Source organism: Prionailurus bengalensis, chromosome A1 (genome assembly GCF_016509475.1).
Source record: "Prionailurus bengalensis isolate Pbe53 chromosome A1, Fcat_Pben_1.1_paternal_pri, whole genome shotgun sequence".
Taxonomy (NCBI): domain Eukaryota; kingdom Metazoa; phylum Chordata; class Mammalia; order Carnivora; family Felidae; genus Prionailurus; species Prionailurus bengalensis.
In genome coordinates, this window is record NC_057343.1 from 174833175 (window position 1) to 174854100 (window position 20926).

General features: G+C 50.4%; 1 protein-coding gene and 1 pseudogene across 16 annotated transcripts; one reads left to right on the top strand and one right to left on the bottom strand.

Annotated features, from left to right (window-relative positions):
- The first annotated feature begins 257 nt into the window (after window positions 1-257).
- Window positions 258-15995, top strand: RNF44 (ring finger protein 44). Of its 16 annotated transcripts, none has more exons than XM_043596091.1 (11): window positions 258-386; window positions 10321-10472; window positions 10650-10866; window positions 11289-11456; window positions 11874-12047; window positions 12146-12307; window positions 12391-12515; window positions 12831-12918; window positions 13007-13128; window positions 13247-13346; window positions 15058-15995. In XM_043596091.1, exons 2-11 carry the CDS (start codon window positions 10366-10368, stop codon window positions 15148-15150), a joined length of 1356 nt encoding a protein of 451 aa, XP_043452026.1. In that variant the 5' UTR covers window positions 258-386; window positions 10321-10365; the 3' UTR covers window positions 15151-15995. The 16 variants fall into 16 exon arrangements, with proteins under 16 accessions (XP_043452026.1, XP_043452100.1, XP_043452013.1 ...); XM_043596165.1 differs by having other exon boundaries at window positions 266-386; window positions 10680-10866; XM_043596078.1 differs by lacking the exon at window positions 258-386 and adding an exon at window positions 3948-5062.
- On the bottom strand, window positions 15112-19515 carry LOC122493111 (annotated as a pseudogene).
- Window positions 19516-20926: the final 1411 nt, after the last annotated feature.

Here is a 20926-nt window from a genome sequence, read left to right on the forward strand (position 1 = left end):
GACCACTGCAAACCCAGCGCCGTTGTTACAGCTTTCAGGATGTCAGAACGCCGAGGGGTCCAGAGAGGGTCTGTGTCTTGCCCAGGGTCACACAGCTTCCGCTGCCTGAGGATCACTAAGCTCGAATCGAGCTGGTGGGGTGGGGGCTTCGGGGCGGCAGTGTGGGCAGGATGGGGGTAGGAAGCTGGCCCTTTCAGTAGGGGAGAAATATAAGATGGAGGGAAAATGGGGAATTCGGTTGGACTCCTCTCCCTGGGTTTGCCAGGCGCCCGCACTTCTGCAGCCTCCGGTTTTCATCTCTGGACGATGTGATACTACCTGCTCCCACCTCTGCAGACCCTGGAAGTCACAGTGACCAGAAGTGCAGAGGGAAAGGAGTCAGAAAGGTGAGCCCTTTCCAACACCATACCCACAAAGCTCACACATTCAAGTGCAGACTCAGACTCAGAAAGTTGGGCGGGTACCGCGAAGATGCACACATAGAGCCACTATTGATTCACGGAGGTGCTCTCACCTCCGTTTTACACCTGGCCAAACGGAGCCTCAAAGAGGTGGTGACTTCCTCAAGCCCGAGGACCTAATAAGAGGCAGAGCCATGTTCCAAGCCCAGAGAGGCTGGCTTCACAGGTATTTAACCATCAGTGTATGCCTGTCCTCCTCAGTAGCCCATAGTAGATGAATAACAGTGGTGCACACTAAGTGCTCAGTAAATGTCATCTGTCACTAGGGTCATTGTTCTGATTTTACAGGTAAGACTGAGGTGGAGAGAAGCCAAATAACTGATCCGAGTCAAAGCCAGAGCCCCAGGTCCAGGAATACCTTTACAGACACCCCATCCTCCCCCCATGTCCACAAACACTTCTTTTTAGGGGAGCCAAAGCTTGGAGCTCAGATGCGAGGGCGATGTGTTCGGGCATGACCTGAGCAGAGAGGACTTGGCAGGGAGCCCATCAGTCCCCACCCTGGGTTGTGAGGCTCTGGGCTCAGATCTCTGATGCTCGGTGGTAGCTAGGAGGTCTGCATCCTGAGCTGGCTCTACCAGGCTGTGCTGTGTGTCCCTGGGTGATCCCTCAATCTCTGTGTTCTGCAAACTCCACCTGGGAAGGCTATTGGGCCCTGTGTCTGGAGGAGGATTTGAGGGGTCCTAGAAGAAAGGAGCCAGCTGTCCAAGCTCTTGGCTGGTGGGGGGAGGGGGTCCTCTCCCCACTTCTTCCTGCCAAAGTGGAATCCCTCGCATCTCAAGAGGAGGCTTGGGGGTGGAAGCTGGAAAGTAACATCCAGTGTTACACTAGGCACTAGGAGGCACTAGGATTTGAATCCTCTGCTGCTCATCCACCTTTGAGCCTCCATGGTCTACTCTTGCCTTTGGACATCTGTGCTTTGGACTGTTGAGCAACCTTTGCAGACTCTGCTTTGGCATTTGTATTGGTTCTGGTGTGAGATTAGAATGTGATCGCAGGTTTGCCCCTTGATGGCTGAGGCATATCCCCTCACCCATTTCCTCATCTGCAAAACGCTGGCACCTAGCTCTTAGGTCATTGGGAGGACCAGTGAAAAGATGACTAGGATGGGACTTGCTTAGACTGTGCAGGAGACCCTAGAACTCTAATTTCTCCACAGAACCTCACTGCAGATGCTTGGGTCAAGAGTGAGCCGCTCCCACCTGTGGCTTCTGGAGCCCACTGGGCCACACTTCCCCAGATCTGAGGCAAGGAGAGGCACTTCCTGAGCCACTTTCCTCAGCTGTGAGATGAAAACACAACCTGTCTTCAAGCGGGCAGGGGTGGAGTTGGGTGGAGTGATGAGAATGAGGCACACAGGTGTGCAGGCCACATCACCACATTGGGATTCCAGAGCAGAGGACCTGGGGGTTAACCTGAGGGGAGATTTCATAGGAAAACAGACTCGTGGCTTCTCTGGAAAAACCTGGTAAAATTGAGCCTCCTTCCCACTTCCTCCAGAGTGATTCTGCATGTGCCCGGGAAGGTATTTCAGATCAGGAGGAGATGTGTTACTGGCCTCTGGCCGTGGGGGATCCCTGAGGGGCTGGGAGGATTTGCTGAGGGCCTCTCAGGGGAGTAAGAGGGTCATCATGAGAGAAGACAGGGCAGGGTTTTCCTGGCCCTGTAGTATCAGAAGTAAGAGTCAAGCCCAGAGCCCCTTCCTTGGGCATCCACCACCCAGTGTGAGCCAGCCCCTGCTGGGGTGGGGGAGCAGCCCCATGGAGATAGCTAATGCTGTCATGATGCAATGTGGTAGCAGTCTTGCTGTGTAATAAGGAAGCCAAAGCAGCTGACTGCCGGAAGACCGGTCAGGGGGGTTCCAAGGAGGCAGTCTTTGAGCTGAACTTCAAAGGTTGAGCAGGATTTTGCCAGAGGTAAGGGGTGATGATGTTTTAAGTAGAATTGTATAGTCAGAGGTTTAGTAGCTTTAAAGTACATGACTTGATTGTGGGTGAATGCTTTCTCAGGGTGGAGTGGCCTCACTGTTCTCAGTGTGGCCTTGGGCAAATCATTTCACTCCTTAGGCCTCGGATCCTCACCCATAAAATAAGGCCTTCCAATGAAGACTGGATGGTAGTGCATTTAAAAATTCTGGATCCTCTTAGACCAGAGGGGATTATGGAGACATGCAGCAAAATGACTGACAGGGCTGTGTGCGAATTAAATGGTATGAAGTGAAGGTTAGGGTCGGTCTGGGCCTGAGTTCAGAGATGAGGGAGTTCAGTACAAAATGGAGACCCCAGAGCTTCCTGTAAGAGGTGAGATGAGAACAGAGCCCTGAGGACAAAGAAGAATAGACTGATAGAAAGGAAGAGGGGGGGTATCTCAGGCAGGGAAGGTCAGCGGGTGCACCATCATGGTTGTGGGAGAAGGACTGGGGAGAGGTGAGCCTGAAAGGGTGGGGGAAGTTTGTTAATTATAGCCCAAAAGGCAGGCAGCAGGGAGCCATTGCAGGTTCTGTCCCTACAGAGGCAAGCAGGAGGGTGGTTTTAACAATGTAGCATCTTCCAATGAGGGAAAGATTTTCTAGTTGCTTTTACATAGTGGGAAAAATAGAAGGTTGGGAGGGATATAGGAGAAGGGAGAGTTGATGATAAGGAAGTGGGTTAGAGAAAGGTATCACCGTGTACTTTCCCATTCATTCTCAAGCACGCCTAGTTTTAACTGATGGATAGAGTTTGGCAGGTAACATCTATAGTACTGCATCACGAACTTGATCTCCTGTGCTTAGACATCTGCAAACCACCCCTGGGTACCATCTTCGTTGCGTTGCTGGCTGCACATCCACAGTGCTGTAACAGATTGTTGCTGGTCTAAACAACACTTGGATAAGCATCTCTGTTCCCCAAACCTCCTTCTGGATTGTTTCCATTGGATACCTTTCCTGAAGGGAGATTTTCTGACTTTAAGGGAACTGATGTTTTAATGCCTTTTAAAGTATGTTTTTTAAGTTGTTAATGTTTACTTTTGAGAGAGAGTGACAGAGAGAGAGAGAGAGAATGTGAGCAGGGGAGGGGCAGACAGAGAGGAAGACAGAATTTGAAGCAGGTTCCAGGTTCTGAGCTGTCAGCACAGAGCCTGACGTGGGGCTCGAAATCAGACTGAGATCGTGACCTGAGCTGAAGTCAGACGCTTAACCAACTGAGCCACCCAGGCGCCCCTGTTTTAATGCTTTACAAGATTTAAAACATACCTTTACAGTAATTTTCTTCACGATTTTCTATAGGCTATACTGTACATGTTTTTTTCTCTTTCTTTATTGTTATTTTTTCATCATAAAGAGTGTACTCTTTAACCCCCATACCCTATTTCACCCATCCTCCTCCCCAAATTGTACAGGGTTTTTTAAAAAGAGCAAATGTACACAAGCATATACAATAAAAAGTCTGTCCTCCTGACCCCATACTCTCTTCCAGTTTTCCGTGAGGACAGTTGTTAGTTCCTGTATATCCTTCCAAAAATATTCTATGGAGATATCATATATATCCAATTTCAGAAAAATTGATACATACTGTTACATTCTGTTCAGGAAATTGCTTTCAATTTTTATTTTTAAATTTGGGATTATGAAGTACACCAAAGAAGCATAGAAAATGACACCACCACACCTCCAGTAGCCCAACACAGAGGTTTAACAAATATTAACGTTTTGCACTGGCATCTTGTTTAGGGCTGTCTTGCAGGTGGCCCTATGTCAGTGCAGCCCCATGCAGAAGAGTCCAGTTATTGTTTATTGCACACATCATTCTTTTCGGCCTGTGCCCAGCTCTGGGATAGAGTATTACTGATTTTTATTCTTAAATAATCGATGTGGAGGTAATACCCTACTTTGTATAATGTCTGCCCCAGTATTATTAGGCAAAGGAGAACGAAGCTCGGTTTTGGTTTTAATTCAAATATCTGTTCAGCCACACTTCCTAGCTGTGTGACCTGGGGTGAGTGACGCCCCCCCCCCTTGATTCTCTTTACCCATCTGTAAAATGTCGTAGTCATCCCTCCATCTCATCGCTGCTGGGAGAAGTACAGTGGAAAACTGAAGACTCCACTGGGCTTAGTTCCCCAATACCGTTAAAGCCCTCCGCTGGGGAGACTAAGCTCTCATAGCCACGCGCTGAAAGCACCCAGAGCTCCCGACAACTGCGGCTCAAGCTTCAAACTGTTCCCCGCCCCTTTCCCGGGCCACGCTGGGGGTGGGGCGGTTAAATGTCTCTGTGACGTCAGCGCAAGCAGGACCAATCGCCCTGCCTCATAGGCGTTAGTTCGTTTGCCTGGGTTGCCCGCTATTGGTCCATTGGGCAATCCAGGCCCTCCCAGCTTTTTAAAGCTGCCGCGTAGTATAAACAAGGAGATGTAGGGCGGCCAGGCCATGATGTCATCGCGGCGCGGTAGCTCTTGGGGCTGACGTCATCTCCGGGGAGGTTGCCGACCCAAGGCTGTTAGAGCCTTCCTAACCTACTCGGGCTGGCTTAAGAGGCCGCTCCTGCCCCGTCGAAGGTCAGTCCCATTGCACTTCAGTGTCTCAGACGGCGCCCTGTCCCGGAAGAGAAGACCATGACACAGTAAGTCCGGGCTGCGGCTCTCCTAGCGGGACTTCTTTCTCCGGCAGGGAAACTGAGCCTCAGAGGCGCGAATGGTTCGCGAGTTTGCATATCAAGTTCGAGTTGCAGCCGGTTGGCCTTGCCCAACCCGGGGTCTCCCATCTTTAGCTCAGGCCATGTGGCCCCGCCCCTTGCCTGTGGTGACCGCGGTCACTTTAAGTGCGAAGGTGGGGGCAAGAAGGAGGTTTTAAAGAAAATCTGCCCTCAAGATGGCGTCCTATTAATCACGTGCCGAGTCGCCGCAAGTGATTGGCTCTCATGGCACCTGCGGGGCGGAGCTCTTGGTGGGGCTGCCGCGGGCAGCAGCCGGCTACTGTTTGCCGGAACCTCACGGCGCGCCCCCGCGAGCCCCCCTCCCGCCCGGCGCGCGACCCCGCCGCTTCGAATGTTGTGAATCAAATGTGGGGTTTGTTACATTCCGCTGCCGCCGCGGACAGTTCTTAAAGGGCCAGCGGCCCGCAGCTGCGCAAACCCGGCTGCGTCCTGCGCCGCCTCCCGCTCCCGGAGGGCCTGGGCTGAGGGAGGCAGACCGCGCGTGGGCCTCGCGAGGCAGACGCCGGCGGACCGACAACAAAGAAAGGGCCCCGGAAGGAGCTGTACTGCCCCCGGACCGGGGGGTGGGGAGGGGAGCACATTGTTCCGCAGGGCGGGGGCTCTTAAAGGGTCCAGGCAGCCCCCCTCCCCCCTGCCCAGCTTGGCCGTCCTAGATCGGGAACAAAGGAGCCAACGTGTGGCCTGGCGGCCGAAGGTGAGTAGGGGCCAGAGCCCCAACTCCCTATTTCCGCATCCCTGGAACTCCTTCCTCTCTCTCCTGGGGCTGGGGGCTGTGGTGTAGCTGGCTCTGCAGGGGTTAATCACGGGCGGTCCGGAGGGGGACGGCGAGACCTCTAGAATCAAGGAGGATTACCACCACCACCACCACCTCCCCCTCCCGCAACCTCCCAAGGCCAGGTCGAGTCTCCCTTCTCCGGAGACTGAGTGTTGCGGTTGGAGAGGAAGGAGCCGCCCCCTCCCCCTGCCACCGCCACTTCCTTTGTTGTTGCTTTTGTCTCACGCCGAGCACATGGTCCGGGATCCTCGGCTCTTAAAGTCACAGCGCGCTGGCCCCAACGCCGCAGTCTGGCCTCCCGCCCCTCCATGCCCTTCCGAGCACGGCACAAAGGAGTGAGAGGAGGACGTGGGAGACCCCTCTTTGGGCGGGTGTCTACATCTAGGGCCCCACTATCCCCGGGTAAGGGAGGCTGAGTAAGCTCCCCAGAACCCCGCAACCCGCATCGAGTTCGCGTTGAGGAGGGGCCGGCCCCTCAGAACACTAGTTTCCCCTGCCCGTTAATGTGACCACCTGGTTTCTTGCGTCTTGTTTCTTCTGGCTTTATTTGGGCATTCTAAGAAGGGGAGATTTCCACCCCCATTTCACAGCTGTGACAACTGAGGCTCTTGGAAGCAGAGAGATTTCCTTGATCAAGGTCATCTAGGAAACCTGGGCTGGCCAAGGACTCCTAGCCAGGAGCCTGATGGTCCTGCCCTCAGCTACCTCCAGGCAGCACATGTTGGGGAGCTCTGCTTGCCCACCAAGCAGTGGTGGCCTAGCCTGCCCCTTGGGGTGGAGGCGGCTTCTCATCCTGCCTGAGTCTACTCATGCTCTCAGAGGCTGGCTTTGCTTAACAGCAAAACAGCCCTTGTTCCTGCAAACATCACCCAGGGGCAAATGACTTGGCTGGGGCTCCCTAGACTAGGATTGGGATGGCTGTTTGGGGCCCTGGAAGTAGGGATTTGGCTACCTCCTGGGGGAGAGGGGTGGATGCAAAGTGTGGTTCCTGTTTCCAGGCAAGATTGGGTTTAGGGATGGGACCCTCAAGACCCATTTGCCCAGACCTTAAGAGAGCACAGCACAGGACTATGGAAAGGCAGAGGAATTGATGAGGGTGGTTACCTGGCCACCCTTGCTGTTTGACCTTGAGCAAGTTGATAGCTCCATCTCTGGGCCTCACTTGCGTCACCACAATAGTGTTAGTCATGGGTGCCTGAAACAGAAAACTCTTGAGATCCCCTTTAGGGACTGGAAAAAGAGACTTGGGATAAGGTGGTTATTGGGGATACTGATGCTAATGAGAGAGTCAGGAGTTGGGGGCCTAGAGGGCTAGCCAGGCAAGACTAGTTCTGTTTCTCTGGCTTTGTGAGCTAGAGTAAGTTACTTCCTTTCTCCATGTCTCAGTTTCCTCAACTGTGAAGTGGGTGTGTCCCCTGTGTACAACTTGTGTTCTTGGTAGGACTTCCAAGAACCAGGTGCCCCTCACTTGCCAGCTGGAGTTTTCCCCTAGGGAGGCACATTTCCCAGCTAGCACTTAGAGCGCTTGAAGTGGCATCTCATTTTTGCTTGTGAGCCAGAGTCAGCTAGGAGGTCAGCCTATCTTAATTTCTGATAGTGATCATTCACACCTGAGCTTTGCAAATCACCTCTGCCCTTGAGCAGTCCTTGCCAGTCCATTGGGAAGTGGTTATTGGGCTGTTCCTATTTTATAGGCGAAGGAGCTGAGGCTCAGAGAGGGGAAGCGGTGTGTCCAAGACTCTGGCCAGAAGTTGGGGTATCATGTGTAAGAATGCAAGGGTTGATGCTTTCACCTTTGGCACCATCATCTACAGGTGGAGGCCCTTCTGTCTGCTGATCTGGTTTCTCAGCTCCTTGCCACTTACCTTTCCTGAGGAATGGGTGTTTTTGAAGGGGCTGGCCACAGAGAAGATTCCCATGTACCTGGGCCTCTGTGGCATCCACACCCCCCAGAGCTCAGCAGGGCAGCCAGCCTGGCACAAGAGGAACCATTGAAGCCACTGCCTGGATCATGTCCCAGTGCACTCACAACTCTGGCTGACAGGCCTTGGACCTCACCTCTCTGAGCCTCAGTGTCCTTCTGAGGGTTGCTATGAGGACTCAAGATGACACATACGAGGTGTCATAGTTATTATTGTTAATATTCCTCATCAATAAGGACTGTGGGCTCCCAGGATCTCTGAGGCCCATTAGAGCACAGGTTCCCAAACCTGGCTGTGTTGTAGAAACTGCTTGTGAATTTGATAGAAAATCTAGGTGTCCTTGTTCCCCAGCCTCCAAAGATTCTGATCCAGAAGGTCTGGAGTAGCCTAGGAGTTTATTGTTTCAGATATTTGGGGGGTTTACTCTGAGTCTCTCTTGGCCTTTGTTTGCTAGGCTGGATTGTCAGCAAGAATCAGGAAGGCTGTGTGTGTAAGGATGTGCCCTTGGCCCACACCAGGGGTTACAAACCTAGTTACCTATGGTGGGCAGGTAGGGAATGGGCCTGGGGTGGCCTGGGGGGAAAGTTCATGCATGCTCTGAGTGAGGGCGCCAAGCAGAAATGAGGGCCTAATGGAACCAGATTGTCTCCTTTTTTTTTTTTTTTTCCTTTCAGGGAAGGCCAGATTTTTATATAATCTCCCAATTGAAAAAAAATGTTTAATGTTTATTTTTGAGGGGTGGGGAGGGGCAGAGAAAGAGGGAGACACAGAATCCAAAGCAGGCTCCAGGCTCTGATCTGTCAGCACAAAGCCCAACATGGGGCTCGAACTCACTAACTGTGAGATCATGACTTCAGCCAAAGTTGGACACTTAACCGACTGAGCCACCCAGGCACCCCTGTAATCTCCCAATTTTTAATCATGGGCACCAACTTCATTGTTGGTAGACTGTGGCCTTGGACCTGTGTGATTGGCTTTCTAGTGTACATTTCCCAGATCAGTGCTGAACACAAGCTGGTCACTGGGCCCTGCCTGCCTTTCTGCCAAGTGCCAGAACTCAAGTTAGATGGGAGAAGTGTGAATTACAGCTCTTAACACTTCCTGGCTGTGGCCTTGGCCAGGCGCTGCCCTAGCAAGTGAAGAGCTTCCTCTGCAGGCTGGTTTTTTGCGATTTAGGGCCCAGGCTTGTAAAGCTTAGCACAGAGGAAATGTTCTTGCCACTGTTGGCAGGAAAAAACAAAATGTTGAGGGTGTTGTGTTGGTACACTGGCTCCCAAGCTGTGTCGGCAGGGAGGCAACACTGAAAGCTGGGTATCAGAGAACTCACCACAACCCTGGGTATCAGAGATGCATAGGAGTTTTGTCAGATGGAGAAGGGGTGGCTAGAGGGGGCCTTCCTGTGGCAGGAACAGCAAAGGGCTGGTCCTATTTGATGCAACCTTCAGCTTTGCAGGGCCTGATAGGTTCCAGCATTCTCTCTGCCAGGGCCTCATCCCAGTGTCTGGAGTAAATAAATTGTGGCCCTGCAGCTTATCCCACTTGGACCCCCAACTCCTACTAGAGAGGAGACCTGCCCCACCCCTTTCCCTCCCAACTTCCTCCTTTAGGTTCTCAGTTCCCCTTTTTTCTCAGCAAGCCCCACCTCCACCCGAGGGCTGTGTTATGCCCCCAGAGCAAGGGCTTGCTGTATGCCAGACCCACCCATCCACCAGTGGCCACTTCCTTCATCACCTCCTGTGAAGCCCTTGAGCTGGACCCCTCCCTGCTGGCAGCAGGGTGCAGTGAGAGGCTTGTGGCCAGCTCACCTCCCAGCTTTGAACACTTGGACAAGTCTCTTCCTCTCTGTGAGCCTCAGTCTTCTCTTTCTTGAAATGGAGCTGACAGTGCCTTCCTTAAAGAGTAAATAAAGTCACATGTGGGTAGACACTGAGGGAGCTGGTTATGGAAAGATAGAAAACTAACTTGAATTTGGAGCCCCTGAGGGCAGGAACCAGGTCAGAACCTCTTACCTGGCAATACTGGAAAGAGAAAGCCTGATTGGAATTGACCCCGAGCCACCCCAGTAGAAGGGAGGAAGCTGGAGTGCCCTCCCAGGAACCCCAGCTTCCTGGAGATTGAAGTTGTAGACCTCCACACCAGGACAAGGTGCCCTGGGAACCCTACTGTGAGGGAACCATGCTGGCCAGCCCTCTGAACTCACCACAACTCTGAATGGGAACTTGACCCCATTTCATAGAGCAGGAAACTGAGGCCTGGGCTCCCTGTCCCTGATCTGTCATCCCTAAACCCCAGTGCCAAGAAGGTCAGACCCAGACAGAGTACACACTACATGTGGAGCACAGGGTGTGATGGGCATCTGTGGCCTCTGGAATTGGACTCCTGAGATTTGATTCTGTCTCTGCAGTCCCTAATGGGGCAAGTGACTGGACTTCTTTGTGCCTCAGTTTGTTTATCTGTTTGCCTCCTAGGGTTGTGAGCCCTGGCCCAGCCCCTCTACCCCTGTGCCACCCCTGATGCGACCATGGGCTCTGGCAGTGACTAGGTGGCCACCCTCTGCCCCTGTGGGTCAGCGGCAATTCTCTGTAGGACCCAGCAGTACCCCGGGCCAGCTCCGGGGAAGGTAGGAAGGAACCTCCTAGTCCTGCAGAGCCTAGAGCCCCTGGTGCTGGGGCTGTCAGCTTGGGTTGGGGAATAGGGGCTGGGAGGGTGGGGCATAGGGCCCTGAGCTTTCTTCCTTCCCCAGTGGGTAGTGACCTTGGCTTCTTTCCATGCTCTCTGAATGAGTGGCTCCCCTCAGTCCTACTGGGGCCTCCTCTCTGTGGTGCAGCCCCAGCCGCGAGGGCCCCCTGGCCAGCCTGCCTGCCCAGGATGAGCACTTACCCTCCCAGCAGCCACCGTCCCGACCACACCTCCCTGTAGAGGAGCACCGAGCCTCGGCTCCTGCCGGCAGGAGCCCCCGAATGCTGCACCCAGCCTCTCAACAGAGCCCGTTCATGGTTGATCTCCACGAGCAGGTAGGCAGAACACCCTTCACCTGTTTCCCCACCCTGCGGGCCCCTCCCCACCAGTCTCTAGCAAACCTGTCTGAGGACCAGAGATAGTGGAGCCCTGATTGCACTTTCCTTAACTCATTGCATGTTCAGTGAGGCATTATTAGCCCTGTTTTACAGGCTGGTAAATCGAGGCCCAGAGAAGGAAAGGGCCGCCTTTGGGACTACACAGTGGATGAGTGGTTGAGCTGGAAGCCCCTCCCAGGTTTCCCAGAGGGTTCTCTCTGCCCTTTAGGGCTTGGGGCAGGGGGACAGCCAGGTCTGTAACTAGGTAGGACCCCACTAGAGAAGGGAAGGGAGCTGGTCCAGCAGGGTTTTCTCATTTAGGGGCAGCAGCATGGCCAGGTTTCCTCCCTACAGTTCTTGGGTTTTCTGTCCACCCACAGGTGCACCAGGGACCCGTCCCTCTGTCCTACACAGTCACCACAGTGACAACCCAAGGCTTCCCCTTGCCTACAGGCCAACACATCCCTGGCTGCAGTGCCCAGCAGCTCCCAGCATGCTCCGTGATGTTCAGCGGGCAGCACTACCCCCTCTGCTGCCTCCCACCCCCGGTGAGTGAGTGCTTTCACCTCCTTCCCCACTACTACCTGAAAGCCTCAGACACAGGCCAGCAGTAGAAGCAAGCCAAGTTTATGATAGCCATCAAGGCTATCAGAGCATCTGCCCAGTTCCAGGCCCCAACACTGTTCAGAGAAGCATGTGTGTGCTCATGTACAGTTAGTACCTGGGGTTTAGGGACCTTCCTGCACCCCAGTACCTGCCTTTTGGTTTGGAATTGTTAACTAAGGGCCTTAAGAGTGTAGTGTCCTGCCTAAGTGGCCTCTAGCAGGGATGGGATGGTCCATAGGGCTTCTGTGGGGACCTCTCAATGAATGGAATTGCTCCTGGTTCTCAGCACAAGCATAGCCCCAACCCAGAGCCTAGAAGAACATTCTACAGTACACCCCCCACACCCCCTCTCTTGGCAGCTGATCCAGGCGTGTACCATGCAGCAGCTCCCTGTGCCCTATCAGGCCTACCCCCACCTCATCTCCAGTGACCACTACATCCTGCACCCCCCACCGCCAGCCCCACACCCGCAGCCTGCCCACATGGCACCTCTTGGGCAGTTTGTATCGCTGCAGGCCCAGCATCCACGTATGGTGAGTCTGGGCGATGGGTTTGATGCTATAGGGCATGGTATGGGGGGCGGGGCTTCCCTTGTTGCTGACTCTGGCTGACCCACCCTTGCCTCTTCCAGCCCCTGCAGCGGCTTGACAATGATGTGGACCTTCGGGGGGACCAGCATCCCCTGGGGAGCTTTACCTACTCCACCTCTGCCCCAGGCCCAGCCCTGTCCCCATCTATGCCCCTGCACTACCTGCCCCATGATCCACTGCACCAGGAGCTGTCCTTTGGTGTGGTAAGTAGCACCCCGACCCAGACTCTAGGGCGATCAGGAGACAGGCCCACTGGTCTGATCTGCACCTGGCACCCCTCTCACAGCCATATTCCCACATGATGCCTCGGAGACTGAGCACCCAGAGATACCGCCTGCAACAGCCGCTGCCCCCGCCACCCCCACCGCCACCCCCACCACCGTATTACCCCAGCTTCCTGCCCTACTTCCTGTAAGTACCAGCACATCTGCCCCAGAGCCCTGGTGCTCTGGTCTCCTGGGGCCTCCAGTTGTTGGACCCAAACATAGCCCTAGGAGGTACCCAGGACCTCTGAAGCCATCTGGCATTCCCACCAAACCACACATACTCTCAGCACCCACGAGCTGGGTTCCTTGCTCTCCTATAATGTCCTGGGACAAACACTGGAGTCCTGGTGTGAATGGTGCAGAGCTCTGGGCTTTGTTTCACGGAGGGAGTCGGGAGCAGCTCTGCACCCCCTACACCTACTGACCTTGACCCTGGGTCCCCCACACCTGTCTCCCCTAGCTCGATGCTGCCAATGTCACCAACAGCAATGGGGCCCACCATCAGCCTGGATCTCGACGTGGATGATGTGGAGATGGAGAACTATGAGGTCCCGTGGAGCACTTTCCTGGGAGGTAGGAGCTTGGGGGACCTCTGGCCTTGAGCACTAATGACCCTACCCTCCTGTCTGTATCCAGGCCCTCCTGAATCTGGCAGAGCGGCTAGGAGATGCGAAGCCCCGAGGCCTCACCAAAGCGGACATCGAGCAGCTCCCATCGTACCGCTTTAACCCAGACAGCCATCAGTCAGAGCAGACACTGTGAGTACTGTGCCCCTGTCTCCTCCAGGGGGACCCCTTCCTCCAGGGGACTTTGTGCTATGTAGTGAGCCTCCCTCTGCTGTTAGTGTGGAAGTAACACTCAGTGCCCTCCTTCTAGATGTGTTGTCTGCTTCAGTGACTTCGAGGCACGGCAGCTGCTCCGAGTCCTCCCCTGCAACCACGAGTTCCACACCAAGTGTGTCGATAAGTGGTTAAAGGTAACGCAGCCCAGGCCAGATCCTGGGTATTCCTCATGTGGTGAGGGAGGTGGGTGGACCTTGGAGGGTTTCCCCCCTTATCCTTGTCATCACCCAGAAGTTAAGGCTCTGTTCAGGGGTCAAGTCCCAGAAGTAGAATAGACCCAGCTGAGGTGGGGGACAGGCAAGAGCGGAGCCTGATGTATGCCTGCTCCCCCAGGCCAACCGGACGTGTCCCATTTGCCGGGCCGACGCCTCCGAGGTGCCCAGGGAGGCTGAGTGAGGCCCACAGCTGCCCAGGATAACCCTGCCCGAAGCTCTGGAAGCTCGGGTTGGGGGGACCTGGGGAGGACGGGGAGGGAGTGGCTCAGGCCTGCCCCGTCATTCCCGCCTGCATCTCCAGAGCTGGTGCCAGGGTCAGCCCCGAGAGAAGCCCCTGCAATAAGCCCCTGCATTTGCCAAGCTCCAAAGACTCCTGCCCCGATATGCCTGCCAGTCTGCCCACCACGGAGCTGCCTGAGTGTCTCTAACTCAGTCTCCCTCCTGTTTGCCCTCAAGTCCGTCTCCTTTACCTGCCAGCCCTGGGAGCCAGGAGTTCATCCCCCACCCCAGTGCAGCTGGGGGAGATCCTCAGCCCCAGGGTGGGCAAAGGGAGCTCCATCCTGGGTTGCCTGGTCTCTTGCACTGAAATGGTGTGCCATCTGACTGGGTGGCACTGACAGGTGTGTGGACAGATGGTGGCATGAGGCCATTTCCTGAGCGCCCTAGGCCTGGGTCCTCCTGCCTTGACCCCAGACAGATTCAGGCAGCCAGCCCCACGCAGGCTGCTGTGAGGGGTGGGTCTGGCTCCCTCAAGGACTGTCACCCCAGTCACAACATTCCAGCCCCACCCCCAGGCTGGAGGGCATCAGAGCCAGCCTCCTGAGCAGGTGGGAGACAGGCTCTGAGCTGAGGTGGCATGTATCTTGAGGGGGCCTGGGCCATGCAGGGGAGAGTGACCTCCTGTGTTCCTCATGGCCACCCCTCCCTGGCATTGATGGGGGCCAGACCCATGCCCAATCTCCCCTCTCTGTTGTTTTGCATGAACGTGAGGAGCAGTTTTTATTTATTCATTTGGCCCAAAATCGCGTGTAGGATTTGGGGGTGTGGATTTTTAAACAATTTATTTTCTTTTGGTTTAATGGGGGGATACAGGGACCAACCAGGACCAAGTGCCCAGGGGGCCGGGAATGGTCTGGTGGTGCCGCCTGGTCTGCATGCATGCGTGCGGCTGGGGCTGGGCTGGGCGGCTGGCGGTCACGGGTGGGGTTGGGGGGTGGTCTGTGCTCAGCTGATAACTGCCATGCACTGTACTGCACACGTCCCCAGAGCCTACCGGGACCGTACGCTTTTCAGGGCATTTCTCCCTCCAGCCAGGGCCCATCTCCCATCTGACTGGGCGAGTCTCCTCCTAGGAAGTCCCAGGAGGACAGGGACCAGGGAGGGTGTGGATCCCACCTCCAGGGGCCTCCTCCCAGCCTGAGCCCTGCCCTCCAAGGTCTGGAGGAGGCCCCCTGTAGGGTCTGGCTGAGCTCCCACCTTCTCCCTCCCTGGTCCCGTTCCTTTCCTGTCCTACCCCTAGCTGGGGTTGCTGCCCCTGAACGAACCGCGTGTGGGGCCGGCACATCCTAGCAGGCAGCCCCTGGCGCCTGCTGCCTCAGGGATGCTCCAACCACCCTCGTTCTCCCCGCAGCGGCCCTGGCTCCCTGCGTCCCCTCAGCCTGCCATGGGGCCCCATCAGCCTGGCCCCACCCCCGTGGAGAACCCAAAGTCTTACTGTATATAACTCCAGGTGACGTTTCTATATTTATAGCAGTGTTGAAACCCCACGTGTTTTACACAGAGAACCACCCTCTCCAAACCCCCCCCTCCCTTTCCCACCCCAACAAAAGGTTTTCAGAATCCTTAAGGTTCCTGGGGCAGGCGGAAACAGGCTCTCGGATTGTGTGTCGGCTGCAGCAATGATTCCAACGAGCAGCTATGGGGGGGGGGAACACAACATTAAAAAAAAAAAATCATTAAAAAAAGATTTATAAACAATTATTTAGGATGTTTGTGATTTGCCGACCTTGCTATAGATGCCATGTTACCAATGATTTCCTGTGGTGGGGGCTTGTCATTGTTTACTCTTTTATTTACCAACTTCTGGCCTAGGCATGACAGTGGGCACCATCCCCCAGCCCTGGCTGGGCCCAGCACCTGTGTTCTGTGTTAGAAAGGTTTTATATATATATATATATACATATATATATATATATACATATATATAAAAATATATGTAATTGGGGGGGCCCTGTTCCTTGCACATTTTACAGTTACCTCATTTTTCCCATGTATGTATTTGAGAAAATGCTAATATATAGAGAAAAAAATGGTTCTTAAAGCTTAAATGTGTGGTTTTTTCCATTCCATTGGATTCACATTGGTTTGTAGCATTTAACATAACTAGTATGTTGTATTATATATATGTGTATACTGATTGAAATTTTTAACAGATTTGTACTTTTTTTAAAATGAAAGTTGCTAGTTCTGCTTGACCAAGTAGTGCAATCATTATTTTTTTTAATATTGTTGCTGATTTCAGAGGGATATTCACTAATAAATGTATGATGTATATCAAGTATTGCCCAAGCTGCCTTTGGCTACCTGTGTTCTTTTGGTGGGAAGTGGGGGTAATAATGTCGGTCTGAGAGTGGGTAGGGGATAGGGATAAGGTGGGCAGAAAAGACTGTTCTGTGCTGTGGCACCTTGGGGGTACCTCCTGATCGAGAAGGTCTGCCAAGCCAGGTTAGTGATGACATTGTGGGCCATCTGCTTCACACTCAAATTAGGCAGGATTCTGTTGACAAGTGGCAGAATTCCATCTAACGGGTTAAGGCACTTGTTGGTCTGTCATTTAAATTTTGGAGGTAGGTTCTGCCTCAAGCATGACTGAATCGGGCTCAGGCATAGTATAAGGAACCAAGACCTCCCCTCATTTTACAAGTTTGTTTTGAAGGAGCTGTTTCTGTGTGGTAGTTCTTGGTAGCTCTAGCTCCATTTCTTCTAGTTTAGCATAATTCCAGGGGAAAACCATTTTCCCCAAAAAATTCTAATGGGATTTCTGGGCTGGAGTATTTAGACGCAACTTGAATTATGAGTGCATCCCTGAGCCATTCGCTACCGTCTCAGGGAGCTACAACGGCATGATTGGCCTGGCTTGCATTACATACTCTCCCACCCACAGGCCCTACTCGGACTGCGTGGACTTGAGTCCCTCATCCTCAGGCTCAGTGGGGACAAGGGGCTTGAGAACCACCCAAGAGACCAGGTTGGTAATGCAGTTGCATTCCTCTTACCCATGATGGTGTATGGTGCTGCAGGGTTATCAGCTGACTTGTTAGCATGTCAAAGCAACATGGTCTGGAGCAGGAACAGTGGGCTGGGGTCAGGAGACCCAGGATCTGGTATCTGTGTGATGCCACTATCTGTAGCCTTGGTCAGGTCACTTTCCTTTCAGCTTCTGGATCATCTGCAAAATAAGGGACAATCAGTCCCTATGTCCATTTCAGAAAATGTGCTATGGGAGTGTGTGTGTGTGTGTGTGTGTGTGGGCGGGGGGGTTGGTTAAGAAGGGCTCTGTGGTTAAAAACGTTTGGGAAATTCCACACTAAAGGGTAACAGGAGCCTATATTGCAGGGCTTCTCTGAGCCTTGGCTATGCTGATGTGTTATAAGCTTCCAGGAAGTACTTCCTATGAGCAGTACTTCCTACATTTAGCTTGTTTGGCTACAGGCAATGTTCAAGTTGCATTTGCTGGAGTACACTGGGAAGTGCTGGACTAGACCAGTGGTAGCAACTGAGTTCCCAGGGCCCTAGTCTGAAGTCTAGGGGAGTTGCTAGACTTTTTTCAATATTTCAAAAAACCTGTGGGGGAAAAAATAAAAACATGAACTTACCAGTTGATGCAAAAAAAAAATCAAAACAAAAAAATACACCAAAATTCAACAGTTATCATGATAAAAAAAAACAAAACAAAACAAAAAACTCAGCAAGCTGGAAGTAGAGGGTAACTTCAATGGGATAAATAGCATCTACAAAAAACCCAACAGCTAACCATATGTAATGGTGTGAAAGACTAGGTGCTTCCCCCTTGAGGTCAGGACTAGGCAAGGTTATCCACTCTTCACTACTTGTACTCAACATCATACAGAAAGTCCTAGCCAGCACACTGAGATATGGCAAGAAAAAGGAAATAATATTAAGCCTACAGATTGAAAAGAAAATTGTCCCTGTTTGGAGATTTGACAACCTATAAATTATCAAGATCTCATGGAGATTTTAAAAATCCCAAGGAATATACAAAAAAACTAGAAATGAATTCATCAAGTCATAGATTACAAGATGAATATACAAAAATTATATTCTACATAGTAGCAATGAACACATGAAAATCAAAATTTGAAACAATGGTACTATATAATCACTCAAGAGATATGAAACATATACATCTAACAAAATGTGTTATGAGATTTATATGTTGAAAATTGGAAAACACTAGATGAAAGAAATCAAAGATCTACATAAATAGAGAAACATGTCATGTTCTTGGATTAGAAGACTTGGCAGTAGGAAGGATACTATTTCTTCCCATATTAACCTGTGAGTTTAATGCAATTCCTATAAAAATTCTGGCAGTTTGTTTTGAGATAGACATTCTTACTTCAACATGCATATGAAAAGGCAAAGAAATAAGTAGCAAAGACAACCTTGAAAAAACAAGAATAAAGTGAGAAGAATCACTCTACCTGATTTGAAGAGTTACTGAAGAGCCACATTAAAACAATATGGTAGAGGGATAAACAAGTAGATCAATGGGACAGAATAAAGATCCCTGGAACAGACCCTGTACAAGTATGACCAACTAATTTTTGAGCATTCAACGAAGGATAGTCTTTTCAACAAATACTACTGGAATAGCTGAACATCCATAAAAAATAAAAAAGAATCTTGCCTTAAGTCACAACATAAAAATGAATTGAAAATGGATCATTGATTTAAAGGTAAAACATAAAACTAGAAAACTTTTAGAAGAAGAAAAGTGAAAATCTTCGCTACGACCTAGGGCTTGGTGAAGAGATCTCAGACATGACACCAAACGCAATACATGAAAGGGGGAAAAAAATGATAAATTGGACTTTACCAGAAATTAAATGCTTAATTTACAAGTAACATCTGAAAAATGACTCATGTCAGATATATAAAGAACTTTTAAAACTCAAGACAATCCAATTAGAACATGGGCAAAAGACATGAAAGGACACATTGAACAAAGAGGATATTTCATTTGTTCAACATCATAAGCTATTAGGGAAATGCAAATTCAACTACAATAAGATCATTACACACCTGTAAAAACAACAAAAATAATAAATAGTGACAATATCAAATTCTGGTAAGGATGCAGGGAAATTGGATTTCTCATACATTGCTCTCATACAGCCACTCTGGAATACAGTTTGGCAAGTTTTTTTTTTTTTTTTTTAACATTTATTTTGACACAATCTATCATAAGTAAATAGAGGTTCCACTCTGCCACAGATGCATCTGTGAAGAGCCCTGTGCCATTCAACTGATGATCATCTAAATAGTGTCCCATCTTTTTATCTCAGTCACAGCACATACCTTCCATGTTATTTCTGTCCATTAATTGCTTCCAAATCCAGATGACCAATATAGTTCCTTATCCCTTAAGAAAGCTCAACATGATTGGTTCAGGCATTCCAGGATTCGCACCCCCCTTAAATTGCAGGTAAATCATGAGAGGAATAACACTCCAGTGGGTGGCAAATTGGCTACCCTTGAAGAGCTATGCAGCCCCTGCTTGGCCTCTTTGCTCAGCTTCACCATGGCAACCGCCTGGCAGTTTCCTATAAAACTAAACTTACTAAATGACCCAGCACTCCTGGGCATTTATCCCAGAAAAATGAAAACATGTCCACACAAAATCACGTACACAAATGTTCACAGCTGCTTTCTTCGTAATAGGGGAACAACTTAAATATCCTTCAATGAGCAAATGGTTGAATTATGACCCATCCAGATCATGGAATACTACTTAGCAATAAAAGAAAGAAACTCAGGGTGCCTGGCTGGCTCAGTTGGTGGAGCTTGTGACTCTTGATCTCAAGGTCATGAGTTCAAGCCCCACATTGGGCGTAGAGCTCACTTAAGAAAAGAAACAAACTATTGATACATGCAACAACTTGGATGGATCTCAAGGGAATTATACTGAGTGAAAAAAAGCCAATCACTAAGGTGACATATCCATTTTTATAACATTATCAAAATGACAACATTAGAGAGATGGAGAATAGATTAGTGGTTGCTGGGGTTAGGGATGGTGGAATAAGGGTGTGTCTCACTTATAAAAGAGTAGCAGGGGTAAGATCTTTGTGGTAATGCAACAAAGATTGCTTCTTGATTATGGTGTGGTTACATGAATTTATACAAATGATAAAACTGGCAACTGCCCCCCCCCCCCACACATACACAAATATGTATATGTAAAACTGGAGAAATCTGTGGATATTACCAATGTCAGTTTGCTGATTTATGTAAGAGGTTATCATTGAGGGAAACTAAGGGTTAAATAAGACCTTTTTGTAATAGTTTTACAACTTCCCATAAATCTATATTTATTTCAAAATAAAAAGTAAAAAAAAAAAAGCCTGTGGGAAATGGATAAATTATGACATTATGAATCAGATTAAAATCCTATCATTTTTGCACTACACATAGAAAATCCTAGACTCTACCAAAAACTACTAAAAATAATAAAAGAATTAAGTGACAGGATACAAAATTAACACCCAGAAATTGGTGGCGTTCCTATACGCTAATAATGAAGTAGAAGAAAGAGAAATTATGAAAACAATGCTATTTACAATTGTACCAAAAAGAACAAAATACCTAGGAATAAACTTAACCAAAGAGGTGAAAGAACTATCTCTGAAAACTATAAAACACAAATGAAAGAAATTGAAGATGACAAAAACAAATGGATTGGAAGAATATTATTAAAATTCCCATATTACCCAAAGTAATTTACAGATTCAATGCAATCCCTATCAAAATACCAACAACAGTTTTCTTTTTTTAACATTCTTTTTTTAATTTTTTAATTTTATTTTAATGTTTATTTATTTTTGAGAGAGAGAAGCAGAGACAGAGGGAGACACAGAATCCAAAACAGGCTCCAGGCTCTGAGCTGTCAGAACAGAGCCCGACGCGGGGCTCAAACTCACAAAACTGTGAGATCATGACCTGAGCCAAAGTTGGACGCCCAACTGACTGAGCCACCCAGGTGCCCCTTCTTCTTCTTCTTTTTTTTTTTTTTTTTTTTGTATTTTAAGAGAGTGAGAGAGTGAGCAGGGAGAGGGGAAGAGGGAGAGAGAAAGAATCTTAAACATGGGACTGGATCCCTCAACCCTGGGATCATGACCTGAGCTGAAATCAATAGTCAGACACTAAACCAACTGAGCCACCCAGGTGCCCCACCAACAGCACTTAAAAAAACAAAA

What these genes read in the sequence shown, in the direction of transcription:
- RNF44 (XM_043596091.1), top strand. Translation starts at nt 10,366, where the DNA reads ATGCGACCATGGGCTCTGGCAGTGACTAGGTGGCCACCCTCTGCCCCT. An exon ending in CCGGGCCAGCTCCGGGGAAG is followed by an intron (nt 10,473 to 10,649) that starts GTAGGAAGGAAC and finishes GGCTCCCCTCAG; the next exon opens with TCCTACTGGGGCCTCCTCTC. An exon ending in TGGTTGATCTCCACGAGCAG is followed by an intron (nt 10,867 to 11,288) that starts GTAGGCAGAACA and finishes GTCCACCCACAG; the next exon opens with GTGCACCAGGGACCCGTCCC.